This window comes from Nematostella vectensis, chromosome 13 (assembly GCF_932526225.1).
Source record: "Nematostella vectensis chromosome 13, jaNemVect1.1, whole genome shotgun sequence".
In the NCBI taxonomy this organism is placed as follows: Eukaryota; Metazoa; Cnidaria; class Anthozoa; order Actiniaria; family Edwardsiidae; genus Nematostella; species Nematostella vectensis.
The window spans coordinates 14,531,578-14,556,283 of NC_064046.1; the positions used below are offsets into that span (position 1 = coordinate 14,531,578).

Here is a 24,706-nt window from a genome sequence, read left to right on the forward strand (position 1 = left end):
TAGGTGACCTGCACTACTGAATCTTCAGAATTTTAGACAAACGCCAAACACAGGAAAGGCCGCGGGCTCCAGCTTGCCTTCGTTGGTAGTTAAAGCCGCATTGTCACCAGTTTACTTCCGGTCGATTAGATAACAATATCCGATGATTTTTAACGGAAAACGAGAAAAATATTTCAAAATATTGAAAGCAGTGTGTTTATTAAGTTTCTTTAAAGATGTGATTGATAATTTAGAGCGGATGGCCTGTTTGATATCTCGGATTTTAATAGATTCTTTTGTATTTTAACGGTTGAGGTTTGCGTCGGACCTCCGGAAGTGAACTGGTGACAATGCGGCTTTAAGGAGACGGTTAATTTGCATTTGTATAGAAAAAGTTTCTAAATGAGTCTAGTGACTAGTGGATGCTAAGGAAAGCTAAGGATGCCTATTTGAACTTAATTGATCCGTGGTAAGTGATTTACTACTCTGGACCCCACCCTGCATTTATCTCTAGACACGCCCCTGATTAGTGCACCCCAATATTACTTGTTCAGTTGTGTAGAGTTTCTGGTCAGATGGGAGATACTGTGCATAGCCAAGACTTGCATTAGTGCGAGGGACGATAGACACCTGAGAAGGGTATAAAAGGCATCAATACGATTCCTGAGATTCAAAATAGAACACTGCTGAGGTCAGAGCGTCCAACCGCATGGTACGGTTGCGGTTATTGCGGTTTTCGAACAAGACTACCATGGTCAAATGTTGCAATAGTTATTGACATCACTGCATCCTCTGATAGGTCGTATAGTAGGCTCTACTACCCCCATCCCACCCCCTTGAGAAGTGACTTAGTGTGCGCTGACATCACCAACCCCAACCCTCTTGAATATGACGCCACACCTCGAGAAGTGGCTAAGTGTGTTCTACTACCCCCATCCCACCCCCTTGAATATGCCCCACCCAACCCTCTTGAGTATGGTGCCTTACCTTGAGAAGTAGCTCAGTGTGTTCTACTACCCCCACCCCACCCCCTTGAATATGCCCCACACAAACCTCTTGAGTATGGTGCCACACCTTGAGAAGTGGCTCAGTGTGTTCTACTACCCCACCCCGTTGAATATGCCCCACCCACCCCCCTTGAGTACGTTGCCACACCTTGAGAAGTGGTTCAGTGTGTTCTAGCATCCAGCCGACTAGCGCATGCCCCGCCTCATGGTATGCCACAATCCTGCGCTCGTCAGGTGACATTGTGTGCGTCCTTTTCTCCATACCTTAACAGGAAAGGCACATATAAGCTCCATGATCAGTAAAAGTGCATTAAAATGGATGCCAATACTCTAGGGTTTACCCAATCGGGTAAAACCAATTAATAGAAGCCAAAATCCTCAATATAAATCCATGAAAAACGCTAAAACCTGTAACAGTGATGTAAATGTCGGAAAAATTAATGACTTTGACCACATCAAACCAAATTTTATCCGCATTTGTCAGGGATCCCAGCTTTATAGCAGCAATTAACGTTCCATGTCATGTTTCTTAAATTTTTATAGATTTTACATAACTGTCCACATGGAAACTTTGCTAGTTGGCTGCTATTTATAACTACCGTGCCCATTCTACTTTTTAAAGTAGTAATAAAAATCATATATGATAGTCAATATATACTATTACAAAGTAAATGAATGGAAGTTGAATGGTAGTACCTGCAATGACACGCTCTACGGCATACTCAAAGTTCTTTGTGTCAACATTCTTTTTGTTCAGCCTTGCCGCGTGCAGAGCGGCCTCATTACAGATGTTGGCAATGTCCGCACCTATCAATCACACAAACATGTGTCAATCAACATATACTTGTCAATCAATCACCTATCAGCCAGAGACGTGTCAATCAAACATCTATTGGTGTTATGCCTGTCAAAATGCATCTCAATTTAATGTCTGCCAATCAAGTGATAGTCAATGAAACATGAATAGATGCTGTCAGTATCTGTCATTTGGAAACATGCCAGTAAAACACTCTCAATCAAATATCTGTCAATCAAATACAGCTCCCCCAGTTTTTGGTCTACTGACTTACCACTGTGTCCAAGTGTGAGTTCTGCCAGTCTCTTGGTCTACTGACTTACCACTGTGTCCAGGTGTGAGTTCTACCAGTCTCTTAGTCTACTGACTTACCACTGTGTCCAGGTGTGAGTTCTGCCAGTCTCTTGGTCTACTGACTTACCACTGTGTCCAGGTGTGAGTTCTACCAGTCTCTTGGTCTACTGACTTACCACTGTGTCCAGGTGTGAGTTCTGCCAGTCTCTTGGTCTACTGACTTACCACTGTGTCCAGGTGTGAGTTCTGCCAGTCTCTTGGTCTACTGACTTACCACTGTGTCCAGGTGTGAGTTCTGCCAGTCTCTTGGTGTACTGACTTACCACTGTGTCCAGGTGTGAGTTCTACCAGTCTCTTAGTCTACTAACTTACCACTGTGTCCAGGTGTGAGTTCTACCAGTCTCTTAGTCTACTGACTTACCACTGTGTCCAGGAGTGAGTTCTGCCAGTCTCTTGGTTTACTGACTTACCACTGTGTCCAGGTGTGAGTTCTGCCAGTCTCTTGGTCTACTGACTTACCACTGTGTCCAGGTGTGAGTTCTGCCAGTCTCTTGGTCTACTGACTTACCACTGTGTCCAGGTGTGAGTTCTACCAGTCTCTTAGTCTACTAACTTACCACTGTGTCCAGGTGTGAGTTCTACCAGTCTCTTGGTTTACTGACTTACCACTGTGTCCAGGAGTGAGTTCTGCCAGTCTCTTGGTTTACTGACTTACCACTGTGTCCAGGTGTGAGTTCTGCCAGTCTCTTGGTTTACTGACTTACCACTGTGTCCAGGTGTGAGTTCTGCCAGTCTCTTGGTGTACTGACTTACCACTGTGTCCAGGTGTGAGTTCTACCAGTCTCTTAGTCTACTAACTTACCACTGTGTCCAGGTGTGAGTTCTACCAGTCTCTTGGTTTACTGACTTACCACTGTGTCCAGGTGTGAGTTCTGCCAGTCTCTTGGTCTACTGACTTACCACTGTGTCCAGGTGTGAGTTCTGCCAGTCTCTTGGTCTACTGACTTACCACTGTGTCCAGGTGTGAGTTCTGCCAGTCTCTTGGTGTACTGACTTACCACTGTGTCCAGGTGTGAGTTCTACCAGTCTCTTAGTCTACTAACTTACCACTGTGTCCAGGTGTGAGTTCTACCAGTCTCTTAGTCTACTGACTTACCACTGTGTCCAGGAGTGAGTTCTGCCAGTCTCTTGGTTTACTGACTTACCACTGTGTCCAGGTGTGAGTTCTGCCAGTCTCTTGGTCTACTGACTTACCACTGTGTCCAGGTGTGAGTTCTGCCAGTCTCTTGGTCTACTGACTTACCACTGTGTCCAGGTGTGAGTTCTACCAGTCTCTTAGTCTACTAACTTACCACTGTGTCCAGGAGTGAGTTCTGCCAGTCTCTTGGTTTACTGACTTACCACTGTGTCCAGGAGTGAGTGCTGCCAGTCTCTTGGTTTACTGACTTACCACTGTGTCCAGGTGTGAGTTCTGCCAGTCTCTTGGTTTACTGACTTACCACTGTGTCCAGGTGTGAGTTCTGCCAGTCTCTTGGTGTACTGACTTACCACTGTGTCCAGGTGTGAGTTCTACCAGTCTCTTAGTCTACTAACTTACCACTGTGTCCAGGTGTGAGTTCTACCAGTCTCTTGGTTTACTGACTTACCACTGTGTCCAGGTGTGAGTTCTACCAGTCTCTTGGTTTACTGACTTACCACTGTGTCCAGGTGTGAGTTCTACCAGTCTCTTAGTCTACTAACTTACCACTGTGTCCAGGTGTGAGTTCTACCAGTCTCTTGGTTTACTGACTTACCACTGTGTCCAGGTGTGAGTTCTACCAGTCTCTTGGTTTACTGACTTACCACTGTGTCCAGGTGTGAGTTCTGCCAGTCTCTTGGTCTACTGACTTACCACTGTGTCCAGGTGTGAGTTCTACCAGTCTCTTAGTCTACTAACTTACCACTGTGTCCAGGAGTGAGTTCTGCCAGTCTCTTGGTTTACTGACTTACCACTGTGTCCAGGAGTGAGTTCTGCCAGTCTCTTGGTTTACTGACTTACCACTGTGTCCAGGTGTGAGTTCTGCCAGTCTCTTGGTTTACTGACTTACCACTGTGTCCAGGTGTGAGTTCTGCCAGTCTCTTGGTGTACTGACTTACCACTGTGTCCAGGTGTGAGTTCTACCAGTCTCTTAGTCTACTAACTTACCACTGTGTCCAGGTGTGAGTTCTACCAGTCTCTTGGTTTACTGACTTACCACTGTGTCCAGGTGTGAGTTCTACCAGTCTCTTGGTTTACTGACTTACCACTGTGTCCAGGTGTAAGTTCTGCCAGTCTCTTGGTTTACTGACTTACCACTGTGTCCAGGTGTGAGTTCTGCCAGTCTCTTGGTTTAATGACTCACCACTGTGTCCAGGTGTGAGTTCTACCAGTCTCTTGGTTTACTGACTTACCACTGTGTCCAGGTGTGAGTTCTGCCAGTCTCTTGGTTTAATGACTCACCACTGTGTCCAGGTGTAAGTTCTGCCAGTCTCTTGGTTTACTGACTTACCACTGTGTCCAGGTGTGAGTTCTACCAGTTTCTTGGTTTACTGACTTACCACTGTGTCCAGGTGTGAGTTCTGCCAGTCTCTTGGTTTACTGACTTACCACTGTGTCCAGGTGTGAGTTCTACCAGTCTCTTGGTTTACTGACTTACCACTGTGTCCAGGTGTAAGTTCTGCCAGTCTCTTGGTCTACTGACTTACCACTGTGTCCAGGTGTGAGTTCTGCCAGTCTCTTGGTCTACTGACTTACCACTGTGTCCAGGTGTGAGTTCTGCCAGTCTCTTGGTTTGCTGACTTACCACTGTGTCCAGGTGTGAGTTCTGCCAGTCTCTTGGTCTACTGACTTACCACTGTGTCCAGGTGTGAGTTCTACCAGTCTCTTGGTTTACTGACTTACCACTGTGTCCAGGTGTGAGTTCTGCCAGTCTCTTGGTCTACTGACTTACCACTGTGTCCAGGTGTGAGTTCTACCAGTCTCTTGGTCTACTGACTTACCACTGTGTCCAGGTGTGAGTTCTGCCAGTCTCTTGGTTTACTGACTTACCACTGTGTCCAGGTGTGAGTTCTGCCAGTCTCTTGGTCTACTGACTTACCACTGTGTCCAGGTGTGAGTTCTGCCAGTCTCTTGGTGTACTGACTTACCACTGTGTCCAGGTGTGAGTTCTACCAGTCTCTTAGTCTACTGACTTACCACTGTGTCCAGGTGTGAGTTCTATCAGTCTCTTAGTCTACTGACTTACCACTGTGTCCAGGTGTAAGTTCTGCCAGTCGCTTGGTGTACTGACTTACCACTGTGTCCAGGTGTGAGTTCTACCAGTCTCTTGGTGTACTGACTTACCACTGTGTCCAGGTGTGAGTTCTACCAGTCTCTTGGTTTAATGACTTACCACTGTGTCCAGGTGTAAGTTCTGCCAGTCTCTTGGTTTACTGACTTACCACTGTGTCCAGGTGTGAGTTCTGCCAGTCTCTTGGTTTAATGACTCACCACTGTGTCCAGGTGTGAGTTCTACCAGTCTCTTGGTTTACTGACTTACCACTGTGTCCAGGTGTGAGTTCTGCCAGTCTCTTGGTTTAATGACTCACCACTGTGTCCAGGTGTAAGTTCTACCAGTCTCTTGGTTTACTGACTTACCACTGTGTCCAGGTGTGAGTTCTACCAGTCTCTTGGTTTACTGACTTACCACTGTGTCCAGGTGTAAGTTCTGCCAGTCTCTTGGTCTACTGACTTACCACTGTGTCCAGGTGTGAGTTCTGCCAGTCTCTTGGTTTACTGACTTACCACTGTGTCCAGGTGTGAGTTCTGCCAGTCTCTTGGTTTAATGACTTACCACTGTGTCCAGGTGTGAGTTCTGCCAGTCTCTTGGTTTACTGGCTTACCACTGTGTCCAGGTGTGAGTTCTGCCAGTCTCTTGGTTTACTGACTTACCACTGTGTCCAGGTGTGAGTTCTACCAGTCTCTTGGTTTACTGACTTACCACTGTGTCCAGGTGTAAGTTCTACCAGTCTCTTGGTCTACTGACTTACCACTGTGTCCAGGTGTGAGTTCTGCCAGTCTCTTGGTCTACTGACTTACCACTGTGTCCAGGTGTGAGTTCTACCAGTCTCTTGGTTTACTGACTTACCACTGTGTCCAGGTGTGAGTTCTGCCAGTCTCTTGGTTTACTGACTTACCACTGTGTCCAGGTGTGAGTTCTGCCAGTCTCTTGGTCTACTGACTTACCACTGTGTCCAGGTGTGAGTTCTACCAGTCTCTTGGTCTACTGACTTACCACTGTGTCCAGGTGTAAGTTCTACCAGTCTCTTGGTCTACTGACTTACCACTGTGTCCAGGTGTGAGTTCTGCCAGTCTCTTGGTGTACTGACTTACCACTGTGTCCAGGTGTGAGTTCTGCCAGTCTCTTGGTTTACTGACTTACCACTGTGTCCAGGTGTGAGTTCTGCCAGTCTCTTGGTGTACTGACTTACCACTGTGTCCAGGTGTAAGTTCTACCAGTCTCTTGGTTTACTGACTTACCACTGTTTCCAGGTGTAAGTTCTACCAGTCTCTTGGTCTACTGACTTACCACTGTGTCCAGGTGTGAGTTCTGCCAGTCTCTTGGTGTACTGACTTACCACTGTGTCCAGGTGTAAGTTCTGCCAGTCTCTTGGTCTACTGACTTACCACTGTGTCCAGGTGTGAGTTCTGCCAGTCTCTTGGTGTACTGACTTACCACTGTGTCCAGGTGTGAGTTCTACCAGTCTCTTGGTCTACTGACTTACCACTGTGTCCAGGTGTGAGTTCTGCCAGTCTCTTGGTGTACTGACTTACCACTGTGTCCAGGTGTGAGTTCTGCCAGTCTGTTGGTCTACTGACTTACCACTGTGTCCAGGTGTAAGTTCTACCAGTCTCTTGGTTTACTGACTTACCACTGTGTCCAGGTGTGAGTTCTACCAGTCTCTTGGTCTACTGACTTACCACTGTGTCCAGGTGTGAGTTCTACCAGTCTCTTGGTCTACTGACTTACCACTGTTTCCAGGTGTAAGTTCTACCAGTCTCTTGGTCTACTGACTTACCACTGTGTCCAGGTGTGAGTTCTACCAGTCTCTTGGTCTACTGACTTACCACTGTGTCCAGGTGTGAGTTCTACCAGTCTCTTGGTCTACTGACTTACCACTGTTTCCAGGTGTAAGTTCTACCAGTCTCTTGGTTTACTGACTTACCACTGTGTCCAGGTGTGAGTTCTGCCAGTCTCTTGGTCTACTGACTTACCACTGTGCCCAGGTGTGAGTTCTACCAGTCTCTTGGTCTACTGACTTACCACTGTTTCCAGGTGTAAGTTCTACCAGTCTCTTAGTGTACTGACTTACCACTGTGTCCAGGTGTGAGTTCTGCCAGTCTCTTGGTTTAATAACTTACCACTGTGTCCAGGTGTGAGTTCTACCAGTCTCTTGGTTTAATGACTTACCACTGTGTCCAGGTGTGAGTTCTGCCAGTCTCTTGGTTTAATGACTCACCACTGTGTCCAGGTGTGAGTTCTGCCAGTCTCTTGGTGTACTGACTTACCACTGTGTCCAGGTGTGAGTTCTGCCAGTCTCTTGGTTTAATGACTTACCACTGTGTCCAGGTGTGAGTTCTACCAGTCTCTTGGTTTACTGGCTTACCACTGTGTCCAGGTGTAAGTTCTGCCAGTCTCTTGGTTTAATGACTTACCACTGTGTCCAGGTGTGAGTTCTGCCAGTCTCTTGGTTTAATGACTCACCACTGTGTCCAGGTGTGAGTTCTGCCAGTCTCTTGGTGTACTGACTTACCACTGTGTCCAGGTGTGACTTCTGCCAGTCTCTTGGTGTACTGACTTACCACTGTGTCCAGGTGTGAGTTCTGCCAGTCTCTTGGTCTACTGACTTACCACTGTGTCCAGGTGTGAGTTCTGCCAGTCTCTTGGTTTACTGACTTACCACTGTGTCCAGGTGTGAGTTCTGCCAGTCTCTTGGTCTACTGACTTACCACTGTGTCCAGGTGTGAGTTCTGCCAGTCTCTTGGGGTACTGACTTACCACTGTGTCCAGGTGTGAGTTCTACCAGTCTCTTAGTCTACTGACTTACCACTGTGTCCAGGTGTGAGTTCTATCAGTCTCTTAGTCTACTGACTTACCACTGTGTCCAGGTGTAAGTTCTGCCAGTCGCTTGGTGTACTGACTTACCACTGTGTCCAGGTGTGAGTTCTGCCAGTCTCTTGGTGTACTGACTTACCACTGTGTCCAGGTGTGAGTTCTACCAGTCTCTTAGTCTACTAACTTACCACTGTGTCCAGGTGTGAGTTCTACCAGTCTCTTGGTTTACTGACTTACCACTGTGTCCAGGTGTGAGTTCTACCAGTCTCTTGGTTTACTGACTTACCACTGTGTCCAGGTGTAAGTTCTGCCAGTCTCTTGGTTTACTGACTTACCACTGTGTCCAGGTGTGAGTTCTGCCAGTCTCTTGGTTTAATGACTCACCACTGTGTCCAGGTGTGAGTTCTACCAGTCTCTTGGTTTACTGACTTACCACTGTGTCCAGGTGTGAGTTCTGCCAGTCTCTTGGTTTAATGACTCACCACTGTGTCCAGGTGTAAGTTCTGCCAGTCTCTTGGTTTACTGACTTACCACTGTGTCCAGGTGTGAGTTCTACCAGTTTCTTGGTTTACTGACTTACCACTGTGTCCAGGTGTGAGTTCTGCCAGTCTCTTGGTTTACTGACTTACCACTGTGTCCAGGTGTGAGTTCTACCAGTCTCTTGGTTTACTGACTTACCACTGTGTCCAGGTGTAAGTTCTGCCAGTCTCTTGGTCTACTGACTTACCACTGTGTCCAGGTGTGAGTTCTGCCAGTCTCTTGGTCTACTGACTTACCACTGTGTCCAGGTGTGAGTTCTGCCAGTCTCTTGGTTTGCTGACTTACCACTGTGTCCAGGTGTGAGTTCTGCCAGTCTCTTGGTCTACTGACTTACCACTGTGTCCAGGTGTGAGTTCTACCAGTCTCTTGGTTTACTGACTTACCACTGTGTCCAGGTGTGAGTTCTGCCAGTCTCTTGGTCTACTGACTTACCACTGTGTCCAGGTGTGAGTTCTACCAGTCTCTTGGTCTACTGACTTACCACTGTGTCCAGGTGTGAGTTCTGCCAGTCTCTTGGTTTACTGACTTACCACTGTGTCCAGGTGTGAGTTCTGCCAGTCTCTTGGTCTACTGACTTACCACTGTGTCCAGGTGTGAGTTCTGCCAGTCTCTTGGTGTACTGACTTACCACTGTGTCCAGGTGTGAGTTCTACCAGTCTCTTAGTCTACTGACTTACCACTGTGTCCAGGTGTGAGTTCTATCAGTCTCTTAGTCTACTGACTTACCACTGTGTCCAGGTGTAAGTTCTGCCAGTCGCTTGGTGTACTGACTTACCACTGTGTCCAGGTGTGAGTTCTACCAGTCTCTTGGTGTACTGACTTACCACTGTGTCCAGGTGTGAGTTCTACCAGTCTCTTGGTTTAATGACTTACCACTGTGTCCAGGTGTAAGTTCTGCCAGTCTCTTGGTTTACTGACTTACCACTGTGTCCAGGTGTGAGTTCTGCCAGTCTCTTGGTTTAATGACTCACCACTGTGTCCAGGTGTGAGTTCTACCAGTCTCTTGGTTTACTGACTTACCACTGTGTCCAGGTGTGAGTTCTGCCAGTCTCTTGGTTTAATGACTCACCACTGTGTCCAGGTGTAAGTTCTACCAGTCTCTTGGTTTACTGACTTACCACTGTGTCCAGGTGTGAGTTCTACCAGTCTCTTGGTTTACTGACTTACCACTGTGTCCAGGTGTAAGTTCTGCCAGTCTCTTGGTCTACTGACTTACCACTGTGTCCAGGTGTGAGTTCTGCCAGTCTCTTGGTTTACTGACTTACCACTGTGTCCAGGTGTGAGTTCTGCCAGTCTCTTGGTTTAATGACTTACCACTGTGTCCAGGTGTGAGTTCTGCCAGTCTCTTGGTTTACTGGCTTACCACTGTGTCCAGGTGTGAGTTCTGCCAGTCTCTTGGTTTACTGACTTACCACTGTGTCCAGGTGTGAGTTCTACCAGTCTCTTGGTTTACTGACTTACCACTGTGTCCAGGTGTAAGTTCTACCAGTCTCTTGGTCTACTGACTTACCACTGTGTCCAGGTGTGAGTTCTGCCAGTCTCTTGGTCTACTGACTTACCACTGTGTCCAGGTGTGAGTTCTACCAGTCTCTTGGTTTACTGACTTACCACTGTGTCCAGGTGTGAGTTCTGCCAGTCTCTTGGTTTACTGACTTACCACTGTGTCCAGGTGTGAGTTCTGCCAGTCTCTTGGTCTACTGACTTACCACTGTGTCCAGGTGTGAGTTCTACCAGTCTCTTGGTCTACTGACTTACCACTGTGTCCAGGTGTAAGTTCTACCAGTCTCTTGGTCTACTGACTTACCACTGTGTCCAGGTGTGAGTTCTGCCAGTCTCTTGGTGTACTGACTTACCACTGTGTCCAGGTGTGAGTTCTGCCAGTCTCTTGGTTTACTGACTTACCACTGTGTCCAGGTGTGAGTTCTGCCAGTCTCTTGGTGTACTGACTTACCACTGTGTCCAGGTGTAAGTTCTACCAGTCTCTTGGTTTACTGACTTACCACTGTTTCCAGGTGTAAGTTCTACCAGTCTCTTGGTCTACTGACTTACCACTGTGTCCAGGTGTGAGTTCTGCCAGTCTCTTGGTGTACTGACTTACCACTGTGTCCAGGTGTAAGTTCTGCCAGTCTCTTGGTCTACTGACTTACCACTGTGTCCAGGTGTGAGTTCTGCCAGTCTCTTGGTGTACTGACTTACCACTGTGTCCAGGTGTGAGTTCTACCAGTCTCTTGGTCTACTGACTTACCACTGTGTCCAGGTGTGAGTTCTGCCAGTCTCTTGGTGTACTGACTTACCACTGTGTCCAGGTGTGAGTTCTGCCAGTCTGTTGGTCTACTGACTTACCACTGTGTCCAGGTGTAAGTTCTACCAGTCTCTTGGTTTACTGACTTACCACTGTGTCCAGGTGTGAGTTCTACCAGTCTCTTGGTCTACTGACTTACCACTGTGTCCAGGTGTGAGTTCTACCAGTCTCTTGGTCTACTGACTTACCACTGTTTCCAGGTGTAAGTTCTACCAGTCTCTTGGTCTACTGACTTACCACTGTGTCCAGGTGTGAGTTCTACCAGTCTCTTGGTCTACTGACTTACCACTGTGTCCAGGTGTGAGTTCTGCCAGTCTCTTGGTCTACTGACTTACCACTGTTTCCAGGTGTAAGTTCTACCAGTCTCTTGGTTTACTGACTTACCACTGTGTCCAGGTGTGAGTTCTGCCAGTCTCTTGGTCTACTGACTTACCACTGTGCCCAGGTGTGAGTTCTACCAGTCTCTTGGTCTACTGACTTACCACTGTTTCCAGGTGTAAGTTCTACCAGTCTCTTAGTGTACTGACTTACCACTGTGTCCAGGTGTGAGTTCTGCCAGTCTCTTGGTTTAATGACTTACCACTGTGTCCAGGTGTGAGTTCTACCAGTCTCTTGGTTTAATGACTTACCACTGTGTCCAGGTGTGAGTTCTGCCAGTCTCTTGGTTTAATGACTCACCACTGTGTCCAGGTGTGAGTTCTGCCAGTCTCTTGGTGTACTGACTTACCACTGTGTCCAGGTGTGAGTTCTGCCAGTCTCTTGGTTTAATGACTTACCACTGTGTCCAGGTGTGAGTTCTACCAGTCTCTTGGTTTACTGGCTTACCACTGTGTCCAGGTGTAAGTTCTGCCAGTCTCTTGGTTTAATGACTTACCACTGTGTCCAGGTGTGAGTTCTGCCAGTCTCTTGGTTTAATGACTCACCACTGTGTCCAGGTGTGAGTTCTGCCAGTCTCTTGGTGTACTGACTTACCACTGTGTCCAGGTGTGAGTTCTGCCAGTCTCTTGGTGTACTGACTTACCACTGTGTCCAGGTGTGAGTTCTGCCAGTCTCTTGGTCTACTGACTTACCACTGTGTCCAGGTGTGAGTTCTGCCAGTCTCTTGGTTTACTGACTTACCACTGTGTCCAGGTGTGAGTTCTGCCAGTCTCTTGGTTTACTGACTTACCACTGTGTCCAGGTGTGAGTTCTACCAGTCTCTTGGTTTACTGACTTACCACTGTGTCCAGGTGTGAGTTCTGCCAGTCTCTTGGTGTACTGACTTACCACTGTGTCCAGGTGTGAGTTCTGCCAGTCTCTTGGTGTACTGATCTATTGATCTCTTCAATGTGAGCTTCTTCAGGTGGACTTCAAAGATCTCCATTCTTTCAGGCAAGGTTGGCAAGTCAATGGCAATATGCCGATCAAACCGGCCAGGCCTTAGCAATGCCTGGTACAAAGCAAAAATGTACAGAAATAAAAGAAGTTGCAATAGGTGGATTCATAAAGTAGTGGTTTTCTGTTTGGGTAATTGAAAGCTAGCTATTCTTACTCTAACAATCTTCTGAAAGCTGGCCTGATCTGGAATAGAAGCTGGTTCCTCTTGGAGCTATATCTTAAAAGGGCATCCTGGAATAGTGACACAAATAATAACTTTGTAAAACTTGAAGGATAAACTTACATTGTCCAGGATATCGGCTCTGTTTGTAGATGCAAGCATGATTACTCCATCAAGGGTATTCATACCTGGAACAAACGCAGAAGGATTATAAAAACTTAAATTTGCGATCAGAACAAACATTTGGAGCGCATGTCATTCCAAATGTGAATTCTTCAAAGCAGATGAGGGGAGAAGATGGGTTTCAGAAATGTTTAAAGTGTTTAACAAAGTATTCTTTGGGCACCAGTAACCATTACCCCTACCAGTAACCATTACCCCTACCAGTAACCATTACCCCTGGGTGAAAGCTGATGTTGAATTTCTGATAACCATCGTAACATGTTTGTAAACAAAGGAAGCAGTTGGCGGTTATGTAGGAGGGAATCGAATAAAACAATACAACACCTTACTTACCATCCATTTCTACCAGCAGTTGGTTGAGAGTATTCTCTTGTTCATTGTGGCCTCCCATAGATCGACTTAAAGGTAACAAAAAATAGCATAAAATGATAGACATTTAACAAGACAGATTGATCAATACAGAGAGTGGCACCCCAGTTCTCAACTAATCAAGCTCTAAATGAATATATTAAATAATAGCTCTAGTTATTGCTTCCATAAAGAACTTGAGCAAGAAACTCTTTAAATCAATAACCCATAATTTTAAAATGAAATTGTACATGACGTAAAGAAATGGGCAGTTTTCCAGGAGATGGAATTTGTGCATGTCTGCCTTCTTGCAGTATTTGTAGCTTGCTCTTTTTTATCAAACTATCATTTTTCAGCACACACCAAGTGTTTACTTTCAGGGTTCATTGTAAAACAAACAAAAAGTTTCTAACATATGCGAGACGGCTGTGAAACAACTCAGACCTGATAAAGCATGGCATTAGCACTCAAATTCTATTAAATGGAAAATGGCCAATTGATAAATTTCACCACCAAATTCTGTCCTACCTGGACTTTCTTGACCGGCCGATGGCATCAACTTCATCAATGTAGACAATGCAGGGGGCCAGCTTTCTTGCCCGTGTGAACAGATCGCGCACACGCGCAGAGCCGACACCCGCAAACATCTCCACAAAGTCTGAGCCAGCCATTGACAGGAAGGGGACATCTGCCTCAGTTGCTACAGCTTTTGCAAGTAAGGTTTTACCCGTCCCAGGAGGACCTACCAGCAATGCACCCTGGGTAGAAGTGGTTAGAAAGTAACAAAATTGATTTTTTCTGTCATAATACAGCATGGTATCAACTCGAACACCTCTGTGTCCAAATTGTGTGAGCAATCTTTGCATAAAAGCACTATTTTTAGATTCAAAAAGGGGGTTTAATAAAGACAGGAACCCTGCTAGCAGAGTTTTCTTTCAGATGCAACATGGATAAGTGAACTGATAGAAGCAAACAGGAAAAAAGCTCTCTTAGTAGGGTAAGGGACAGAGGGATTATTGTCTTAAAAAATTTGGCCTTAGGTCTATATATTTTGCAGATGCTGGGACTATTTTACACTATGTTCTTTTCAGCTTCTTAGGGAAAGGGCTGAATAATAGATAGAGGGGGCATAGCTTTTATGGTAAAAAATTGTAAAATTCCCAAAGACCGTATAAAAGCTAGGATCAAAAGCTCATTATTGGATTGTCAGGAGAATGTTACATTGACCATGCTTGTGTTGAGGGGCTTTCAAACATGACACATGGTGTAACGTTTTAAAAGCGTAGCTTGAAAAATAAAGACTTTTGCTTTCTGGTTACTTTGGAAGACTTTCTGATAGCTGTTGTCTATTGAAGTGTCAAGAATAACATGACAAAAACGAATGTACCTTAGGTATCTTGGCCCCAAGTTGGGTGTATCGACCAGCAGACTTGAGGTAATCAACAAACTCCATAACCTCCATCTTAGCCTCCTGCATTCCTGCTACATCTTTGAACCTACAGAGAGAGTTTTGAGCCTACAAAACGATGCATTCCAACCTAAAGAAACATTTGAACCTACTTAAAGAGAGATTTGAGCCTAAAAAAAGAGACATTCAAACATAAAACAGAAACATCTGAAATTAAATAAAGAAACATTTAAACCTACAAAGTGAACAGGGTGACATTAAATACAGAAAGGGATTTGAACGCTATATAATGTAATGCTTATATTTTCTTCTTTTTGTCGACTAGTTCAAGTGAGGGGTTATATTTATTGGGTTGTATTTTTTTTCTTGCTTATATGTCCCTATTCTTCTATATATGTTTTTGCCCCATATATGTTGTCTCCCACCCGTTCCCGCTCCCCTTGGATTTGTTGTAGTTCATTTCATAGAGTGCTCAGCACTCACGTGATTCCTCCTTGGTTAGATCCTGGCATCACAACTGTGGCCTTTGCTTTGATATATCCTGACTAAAATAAAGAAATGGAATACTCAAGTCTTCATAGGACGGCATCATAGACAATGGACAAGAGGGAGAAAAGGAACGTGAATTTAGAGAAAAAGGGGCTTTGTAATGATAACTATAATACATACATACGATAACTAAAATACCTACATATGATAACTATAATACCTACATACGATAACTACTATATAATACCTACATACGATAACTATAATACCTACATATGACTGCACTCACATGTAGGTATTATAGTTATCGTATACTATAACACAGACCCAGTGTAAACAGTTTAAACGTTAAAAAAAGAGCTGCATGTCTTCATTTTGTTAACTGGGGTGAGTGTTTAGCGCTTTTTTTGTATTAAAACAGATCAGAATATTTCCTGGATCCGCACCTAGCAGATCCCTTATCAAATATTGGGCATTCGTCTTTACCGTACATGCTCAGTATCTTTTGGTCATAGATCTGCTCACAATGCAACTTATAGCTATTACTTACAAAAGGGTTACTGCCCAAAATGCCGCCCTTGCGCCCACCGCCTGGGACACGGCGCCCTGCTAACAGGTACCACACCACTCCGATAATGGCAAGAGAAGTTGCTGCAGCCACTAGCGTAGAACTGAAACCCAAGATTACTATGAGTCTTGAATAATAACATGAGGCTAGGGTAATAGGCTCTTTGTGATTACTATGAGTCTTGAATAATAACATGAGGCTAGGGTAATAGGCTCTTTGTGATTACTATGAGTCTTGAATAATAACATGAGGCTAGGGTAATAGGCTCTTTGTGATTACTATGAGTCTTGAATAATAACATGAGGCTAGGGTAATAGGCTCTTTGTGATCAACTTGAAAGCAGGAAGCATTTCCAACATGATCTAATACACCAAAAACTGGAATTCTACTCTGCCAAATTTTCATCTTTAATAAGAGTTCTTCAGGGCAGACTGAAGAAGGTGGATCGTTACAAGCTTATTTACATCAGAAATAGTGGCGCAAGACGCAAAAACATTACAACTGACAAAAAATCGCACATTCTAGAATAGCGCACGCTATGGACAAAAGAATTTATATATCTCTACGCAGGTTCCTACTTCAAAAAAAGTCATCACTATTAAGACCCTGTGGGTAGATAGACTTAAGTGGATAAGTCCACTGACCTTCCCTTTCCATAAGTCTTTACTACACACACTGCAACTTAAGGCCTTTACTGGCTACAGTAGTAGGGAAATATGTCAAAGATTTGATGGAAAGCTCTTGCAGTAAGAAACCCTTACTATTATTATTTCGTACAGTTCACCATATGCTCAGACTTACAAGAGCTGGGTGCGGTACCGTTCCGGTACAGGTACCGGTACCATACCGTTCACCATATGTATGTATGAATACACTTACAAGAGCTTATTTTGTGTGGGGTTCTTTATGGGAATAAATTTCTGAGGAGTTGTTTTGTACACCGTACACCATATGCATACACTTACAAGAGCTCATTTTGGGTGTGTTACTTTAAGGGAATAAAATCCTGAGGACTTGTTTTGTACTGACACCATATGCATACACTTACAAGAGCTCATTTTGGGTGCGGTACTTTATGGGAACAAACTCCTGAGGAGAAATCCTCAGCTCTGACTGGGCATGATGTATCTTCTTTTCAAAGCTGTCAAGGCTCGCAATGCTAAACACGTAATGTGGTCCATACGAGTAGACCTAAAATGGATAGAAAGTAAACTAAGGACTTTAAGTAATAACCTGCAGTATAATTGGTATGTGTCTGGTCTAAGATAAACTTCTGGATATCAGAGCTTAAAACAGATATAACTAGAAACAAGAAAGACTACAGACAAGCAGTAGAAAAACTAGAGGTGTCACAAGCTGCCGGCTTACAGATGGACAGAAAGACAGATGGACTGGAGGATTAAAAGGCAGATGAATGGACAGAAAGACAGATGGACTGGAGGATTAAAAGGCAGATGAATGGACAGAAAGACAGATGGACTGGAGGATTAAAAGACAGATGAATGGACAGAAAGACAGATGGACTGGAGGATTAAAAGGCTGCAAGACTGTAAGCTGCCGGCTTACAGATGGACAGAAAGACAGATATGGACTGGAGGATTAAAAGGCAGATGAATGGACAGAAAGACAGATGGACTGGAGGATTAAAAGACAGATGAATGGACAGAAAGACAGATGGACTGGAGGATTAAAAGACAGATGAATGGACAGAAAGACAGATGGACTGGAGGATTAAAAGACAGATGAATGGACAGAAAGACAGATGGACTGGAGGATTAAAAGGCAGATGAATGGACAGAAAGACAGATGGACTGGAGGATTAAAAGGCAGATGAATGGACAGAAAGACAGATGGACTGGAGGATTAAAAGGCAGATGAATGGACAGAAAGACAGATGGACTGGAGGATTAAAAGGCAGATGAATGGACAGAAAGACAGATGGACTGGAGGATTAAAAGGCAGATGAATGGACAGAAAGACAGATGGACTGGAGGATTCAAAGGCAGATGAATGGACAGAAAGACAGATGGACTGGAGGATTAAAAGGCAGATGAATGGACAGAAAGACAGATGGACTGGAGGATTAAAAGGCAGATGAATGGACAGAAAGACAGATGGACTGGAGGATTCAAAGACAGATGAATGGACAGAAAGACAGATGGACTGGAGGATTAAAAGGCTGCAAGACTGTAAGCTGCCGGCTTACAGATGGACTGAAAGACAGATGGACTGGAGGATTAAAAGACAGATGAATGGACAGAAAGACAGATGGACTGGAGGATTCAAAGACAGATGAATGGACAGAAAGACAGATATGGACTGGAGGATTAAAAGGCTGCAAGACTGTAAGCTGCCGGCTTACAGATGGACTGAAAGACAGATGGACTGGAGGATTAAAAGGCAGATGAATGGACAGAAAGACAGATGGACTGGAGGATTAAAAGACAGATGAATGGACAGAAAGACAGATGGACTGGAGGATTAAAAGACAGATGAATGGACAGAAAGACAGATGGACTGGAGGATTAAAAGGCAAATGAATGGACAGAAAGACAGATGGACTGGAGGATTAAAAGGCAAATGAATGGACAGAAAGACAGATGGACTGGAGGATTAAAAGACAGATGAATGGACAGAAAGACAGATGGACTGGAGGATTAAAAGACAGATGAATGGACAGAAAGACAGATGGACTGGAGGATTAAAAGGCAGATGAATGGACAGAAAGACAGATGGACTGGAGGATTAAAAGACAGATGAATGGACAGAAAGACAGATGGACTGGAGGATTAAAAGGCAGATGAATGGACAGAAAGACAGATGGACTGGAGGATTAAAAGACAGATGAATGGACAGAAAGACAGATGGACTGGAGGATTAAAAGGCAGATGAATGGACAGAAAGACAGATGGACTGGAGGATTAAAAGACAGATGAATGGACAGAAAGACAGATGGACTGGAGGATTAAAAGACAGATGAATGGACAGAAAGACAGATGGACTGGAGGATTAAAAGGCAAATGAATGGACAGAAAGACAGATGGACTGGAGGATTAAAAGACAGATGAATGGACAGAAAGACAGATGGACTGGAGGATTAAAAGACAGATGAATGGACAGAAAGACAGATGGACTGGAGGATTAAAAGGCAGATGAATGGACAGAAAGACAGATGGACTGGAGGATTAAAAGACAGATGAATGGACAGAAAGACAGATGGACTGGAGGATTAAAAGACAGATGAATGGACAGAAAGACAGATATGGACTGGAGGATTAAAAGACAGATGAATGGACAGAAAGACAGATATGGACTGGAGGATTCAAAGACTGCAAGACTGTAAGCTGCCGGCTTACAGATGGACAGAAAGACAGATGGACTGGAGGATTAAAAGACAGATGAATGGACAGAAAGACAGATGGACTGGAGGATTAAAAGGCAGATGAATGGACAGAAAGACAGATGGACTGGAGGATTAAAAGACAGATGAATGGACAGAAAGACAGATGGACTGGAGGATTAAAAGACAGATAAATGGACAGAAAGACAGATGGACTGGAGGATTAAAAGACAGATGAATGGACAGAAAGACAGATGGACTGGAGGATTAAAAGGCTGCAAGACTGTAAGCTGCCGGCTTACAGATGGACTGAAAGACAGATGGACTGGAGGATTAAAAGGCAGATGAATGGACAGAAAGACAGATGGACTGGAGGATTAAAAGACAGATGAATGGACAGAAAGACAGATGGACTGGAGGATTAAAAGACAGATGAATGGACAGAAAGACAGATGGACTGGAGGATTAAAAGGCAGATGAATGGACAGAAAGACAGATGGACTGGAGGATTAAAAGGCAGATGAATGGACAGAAAGACAGATGGACTGGAGGATTAAAAGGCAGATGAATGGACAGAAAGACAGATGGACTGGAGGATTAAAAGACAGATGAATGGACAGAAAGACAGATGGACTGGAGGATTAAAAGGCTGCAAGACTGTAAGCTGCCGGCTTACAGATGGACTGAAAGACAGATGGACTGGAGGATTAAAAGACAGATGAATGGACAGAAAGACAGATGGACTGGAGGATTAAAAGACAGATGAATGGACAGAAAGACAAATATGGACTGGAGGATTAAAAGGCAAATGAATGGACAGAAAGACAGATATGGACTGGAGGATTAAAAGACTGCAAGACTGTAAGCTGCCGGCTTACAGATGGACTGAAAGACAGATATGGACTGGAGGATTAAAAGACAGATGAATGGACAGAAAGACAGATGGACTGGAGGATTAAAAGACAGATGAATGGACAGAAAGACAGATGGACTGGAGGATTAAAAGGCAGATGAATGGACAGAAAGACAGATGGACTGGAGGATTAAAAGGCAAATGAATGGACAGAAAGACAGATGGACTGGAGGATTAAAAGGCAGATGAATGGACAGAAAGACAGATGGACTGGAGGATTAAAAGACAGATGAATGGACAGAAAGACAGATGGACTGGAGGATTAAAAGGCTGCAAGACTGTAAGCTGCCGGCTTACAGATGGACAGAAAGACAGATATGGACTGGAGGATTCAAAGACAGATGAATGGACAGAAAGACAGATATGGACTGGAGGATTAAAAGACTGCAAGACTGTAAGCTGCTGGCTTACAGATGGACTGAAAGACAGATGGACTGGAGGATTCAAAGACAGATGAATGGACATACATACATACATAAACTTTATTTAAGTGTCAAAAAGTGTTTAGCTACAAAAGCTAATTGTGGACACTATAAAAAAATAAATAATCAGATAATTAGTAAATAATATGATTTAGAATCTAATCTAGCTATATTTAAAATATTAAAAATATTATAGAAAACTATACGTATTATACATATTGATATAATATATTATATACACACAAACACTATATAGACGAACTATCACAGGCGTAGATACAAGTAAACAGACATGTGTATACAAATAGACACAAGAACAACCAAACAAACAAACAAGCAACATATAAATAAATAACAAAACAAGTTAATATAAAAATATGATACAAGGGTGGTGCACACTCCTCATGTGCCCGACCGCCAGACAGCACACGGGACCACCCCACGCGCCCACCCCACTAGGATGAGCATGCGATGCAGTCACATGCGCCATCCAGCAGGCCAAGCACATCAAGAGTGCGCACTCCCGTCCTAAAAGCCTGTAGGCTGGTCTTATTACGAAGTTCCTGACTTATTTTACCCCAAATATAGGGGCCTAGAAACCTTATGCTGTGTCTACCATATGTGATTGTATTAAATCTTGGAGCAGGAAAATCGCTCCTCAAGTTGTAACTCCTGTCTTGCTGAAAAAATATACTTTGAATATGCTCAGGAGCTAGGGAATTTCTAACTTTGTACATTAATATAAGAATGTCTTGTAATCTTCTATTCTCTAAGCTTGACAATCGCCCTCTCCTTAAAAGTTCAGCATAAGTGTCAGTTCTGTTATTAAATATTGCGCGTAGAGCCCTTCTTGAACTCTCTCTAACTTTCTAGCATCAGCGGCTTTACAAAAGTGCCAGATATGGACTGAGGATTCAAAGGCAGATGAATGGAGGAGATGGATGGACACAAAGACAAACAGAACGATTGATTATAGGCAAAAAGGGAAAAATCCAATGAAGGGATTGTCACAGGTGAATATGATAAGAAAGGTATTTCAAAGTCAATAAGTCTTACTTCTTTGCCAGCGACTAAAGCTCCTCTGTGCAGGTAGACATACACTTTGTCCTGTGATGCAGGGACTTCAAGATGCTCAACCTGATAAAAGATAAAACATAGAGTATATGTCAGTCACAAATTAGTCACAAATTACCTTTAGTCAAAATGAACTGTAAATCTAGGATCACAGGTAGCCAGCCGAAAGTAAGTGTGTCAGCATATGGAGTCTCAACATTACTGCAACAGGTGTATCTTTTTGTTTCTTGGCCCTGAAATTCACTTGTTGAACTAATGTGAACTGAATCAATATGTGAGCTTTAAATCTGGCTTATCTACTTATTATATCATTCTGGTCTTAATGAAAAATGTACAGACCTCCCCTGCAGAGAGCATTTCCCTATAGAATACTGTCCATGTGGTTTCCGGTGTGGGGTCGGTACCAGCAGTCAGGAAGTAAAACACAGCTAGAATGATCCATGGGAGGATCTGAGCCATGCTCCCCTGTGGTCCTGCATCTTCAGGGTTTGGAGAGGATTGATCTTGGAGAAAACATGATGAGATGCATTAAAATGGCATACTGTCAGAAGAGATTTTGAGCAGGGTTCATGAGATTACATGAAATTAGCAATTGATGCCAGAGTAGATTTAATCTAGAAAGATCTGCAGTACCTGGTTTCTTGCCATCACCACCATCTTGGAATCTTTTTGAACTAGTAGAAAAGTAACGACCCAGTCCTGTAGGGGAAATAACCAAGATCTATGTTTTATTTTAGGGAACATTTAGTCAACAATGAGATCATAAATTTGGAACAGAAAACAAGATGCTAAACATTGGCAGTGCACGCTTCCAAAAAAAGATAAAGACATTTACCATTTTGAAAAGCATAAAATCACAGATTACAAACATAAACATGTTAATTTTGCTTAAACTTTCTTGTCATTTCATGTAAAATTGCCAAGCCTTCACCATTCATTTGTCAAGTGCCTCGGCAGATAAAAAGGACTTTTGTTTTGTCATGGTGTCTATAAAAAAATTGTACCAAACTGTACTTTGCACATATTTTAACTGCCTGCATGCAAACTGGAAGTTAAAAAATACTGCATCTGTGATTGCTATGGAGTGACGTCATATTGCTGTCATCTTACTAGATTTGCGGTTTGATTTTGAAACCATGCAGTTGGTGAAACACTTGTATCTTTGAGTCTGGTAAGTATGATAAAGCAAGCTTAATCTCCGGAAGGGCGTAATAGTGCAGCTCACAGATCACCGAAAATCTAAGCTCCAAAACAAACTAGAGGTATAGTTCCAACCAAGGCTAGGGTGCATGAGGTGGCTACGATTTTGTAGGATTCTCCATATGGAGGAGTTTCTGTTCTTCAATGTTTAATGCATCTACAGGAAAGCAAATGTTTGACACAAGGTCCTCGATCACCACAGTACACACATCGCTAAGCACATGCTTTTGGTTAAACAAAGGAATCTATTAGAAATCTGTGTGGTTCAAGGGCTTTTGGTCGTCGCTAAAACTTCTAAGTGGTTTTGAAGGCTGGGATGATCAAGCAGGGAAGAGGATTTGAATCAAAACAAGAAATGTGCAGCAAAATAATTCAAAATGGCGGGAGTCCGAAAACAACTAAATCTATTGTTATTAATGTTTTTCCATTTCAAAGTGACGAGCACAGAAGGGTAAGGTTGACGTGCTGCATGCGATTTGCAGGCTATCGACGAGAATGTGGTCGCCTTTTAGATGCTTAAAAACAGGGAGTTGAGTAAGAAGAGAGGGGGCAGAGGTAAGGAGGAAAGTCGTAGATAAAAAAGTTTATTATGTGTTTATTGGATCCTATTTGGTGGATCTAATTAATAGAGTCCTGGTACTTAGCTTTCTGACAGCTTTAGGGATATGCTTTGCTTTTACTTACTCTATATCCTAAAGTCCTGGTTCTTGCTTACCTGAGAGCTTTAGGGGTATCAATACTATGCTATCCTGTTTGGTGGATTCAATTATTAAAGTCCTGGTACTTTAGGTGCCTGAGAGCTTTAGGGATATGACACGTTTTTTTTTACTATATCCTATTTGGTGCTGGACCCAGTCCTGTACATGGATATCTGAGAGCCCAAGGCATTCCGACCATGACCCCTCCCCTCTACTTCCCTCATCTCAATTATGGCCCTGGTCACGATCTTTCAGGCCACCTCATTTTTAACTACACAAGTATTCTATATTTTTTACAATAAAATAAAACAAAATAATTGTGTTTTCTTATTTCTTTAATACAATTTTGGCGCGCTTTTTAGGCACATCCACGATTCCTGCAAAAAAGATGTGATCAAATATGTAAAATCTAAAGTTAACATAACCAAAAATGGAAACCTGCCGCATATCTCTGGGGTACTAGGTAATTTGAGACATCCTTTATTATTGTCATTTTCTGACAGGTAATTGGGATTAGTGGATCGAAGTGTTACCTGGAATGCTGTAGCTCTTATTCCTCAGCAGGAGATACAAAGAAAAAAGAGCTTGACTTGATGGTGCATGGAAACTTCCAGACTAAAATCAAAATGACATAAGCTAAGTTTATGGTACAGTTTCATGTGGACAGAAATGCTGAAATTTAAATGATTTTTACAATAACAAAATCTCTACATAAAATACACCATTTGATGGAATAATATTCATGGTTACGGTAACAAGTCTTATAAGCACAAATTGAGAGCTTGGGTTACCTGTGGTTACGCTTGTTTATATAGACGGCATTTAGTGTCCTTTTTATCAAGAATCACTTTTATTCTTGGAAACGTGTGACGTTATATACTGTCATGCCTTTAGTTTAGTTTGATTCTTGGTACATCACATTTGACTGATATCTTTATAATGAACAAGTCACAACACTTAGTTTCCTTCACATCCTTCGCGTCTCATTGCATAATAACATGATTTTACCTGGGCTTTCTTCGCTCCATCTCGGATGATGGCAGTACCAAAGAACCTCGCGCCTGGCAGGTCGAGCAAGCTAGAGTTTACTTTTCTAGGAGTCCTTCTGAGACAACTCCTTGACACAGTAGCATTTGATAATGGAGGGATATGTTGTCGATGAAATGTTTGAAAAGAATTACGTATCGACAGCATCCATGGTTTCTGCGCAATTCCCCGAAAATTTCTTTGCAACAAACGATCCATCATGCATTCATTATAAAATTCCCCATCTGTTAGAGCACCCTAGGTCGGACAAATTCACGAATTTCTATAGAATTTGTTAACCAACTATATGACGATTGTTTTCAAATGTTTTTCCGCCATTTTGGAATGGACAGGAGTAGTACTGGGACTAGAAAAACACGTGACTATTGCCGCTGAGAAACTCGCTGGCTTCTGTCACGTGTAATTTCGCGCATGCGCAGTTCATACAAATGACGTCATATAGCTTCCC

General features: G+C 43.5%; 1 protein-coding gene across 2 annotated transcripts in view; it reads right to left on the reverse strand.

Moving 5' to 3' along the window:
* Nucleotides 1-24,613, reverse strand: part of LOC5502318 (paraplegin) — a 27,138-nt gene extending 2,525 nt beyond the window's left edge. Inside the window, exons 1-16 of one of the 2 annotated variants that reach the window (XM_048720566.1) lie at nt 24,220-24,613; nt 23,745-23,826; nt 21,947-22,012; nt 21,653-21,816; nt 21,296-21,376; nt 16,613-16,755; nt 15,547-15,667; nt 14,991-15,052; nt 14,487-14,595; nt 13,628-13,857; nt 13,085-13,149; nt 12,692-12,756; nt 12,298-12,460; nt 1,683-1,793; nt 1,135-1,250; nt 526-609 (exon numbers count right to left, since the gene is read on the reverse strand). In XM_048720566.1, coding sequence (XP_048576523.1) covers nt 526-609; nt 1,135-1,250; nt 1,683-1,793; nt 12,298-12,460; nt 12,692-12,756; nt 13,085-13,149; nt 13,628-13,857; nt 14,487-14,595; nt 14,991-15,052; nt 15,547-15,667; nt 16,613-16,755; nt 21,296-21,376; nt 21,653-21,816; nt 21,947-22,012; nt 23,745-23,826; nt 24,220-24,459 — 1,902 coding nt within the window. In that variant the 5' untranslated portion in view covers nt 24,460-24,613. The remainder of the gene's footprint in view (nt 1-525; nt 610-1,134; nt 1,251-1,682; nt 1,794-12,297; nt 12,461-12,691; nt 12,757-13,084; nt 13,150-13,627; nt 13,858-14,486; nt 14,596-14,990; nt 15,053-15,546; nt 15,668-16,612; nt 16,756-21,295; nt 21,377-21,652; nt 21,817-21,946; nt 22,013-23,744; nt 23,827-24,219) is intronic. The other variant, XM_032370580.2, reaches the window with a different exon arrangement.
* Nucleotides 24,614-24,706: the final 93 nt, after the last annotated feature.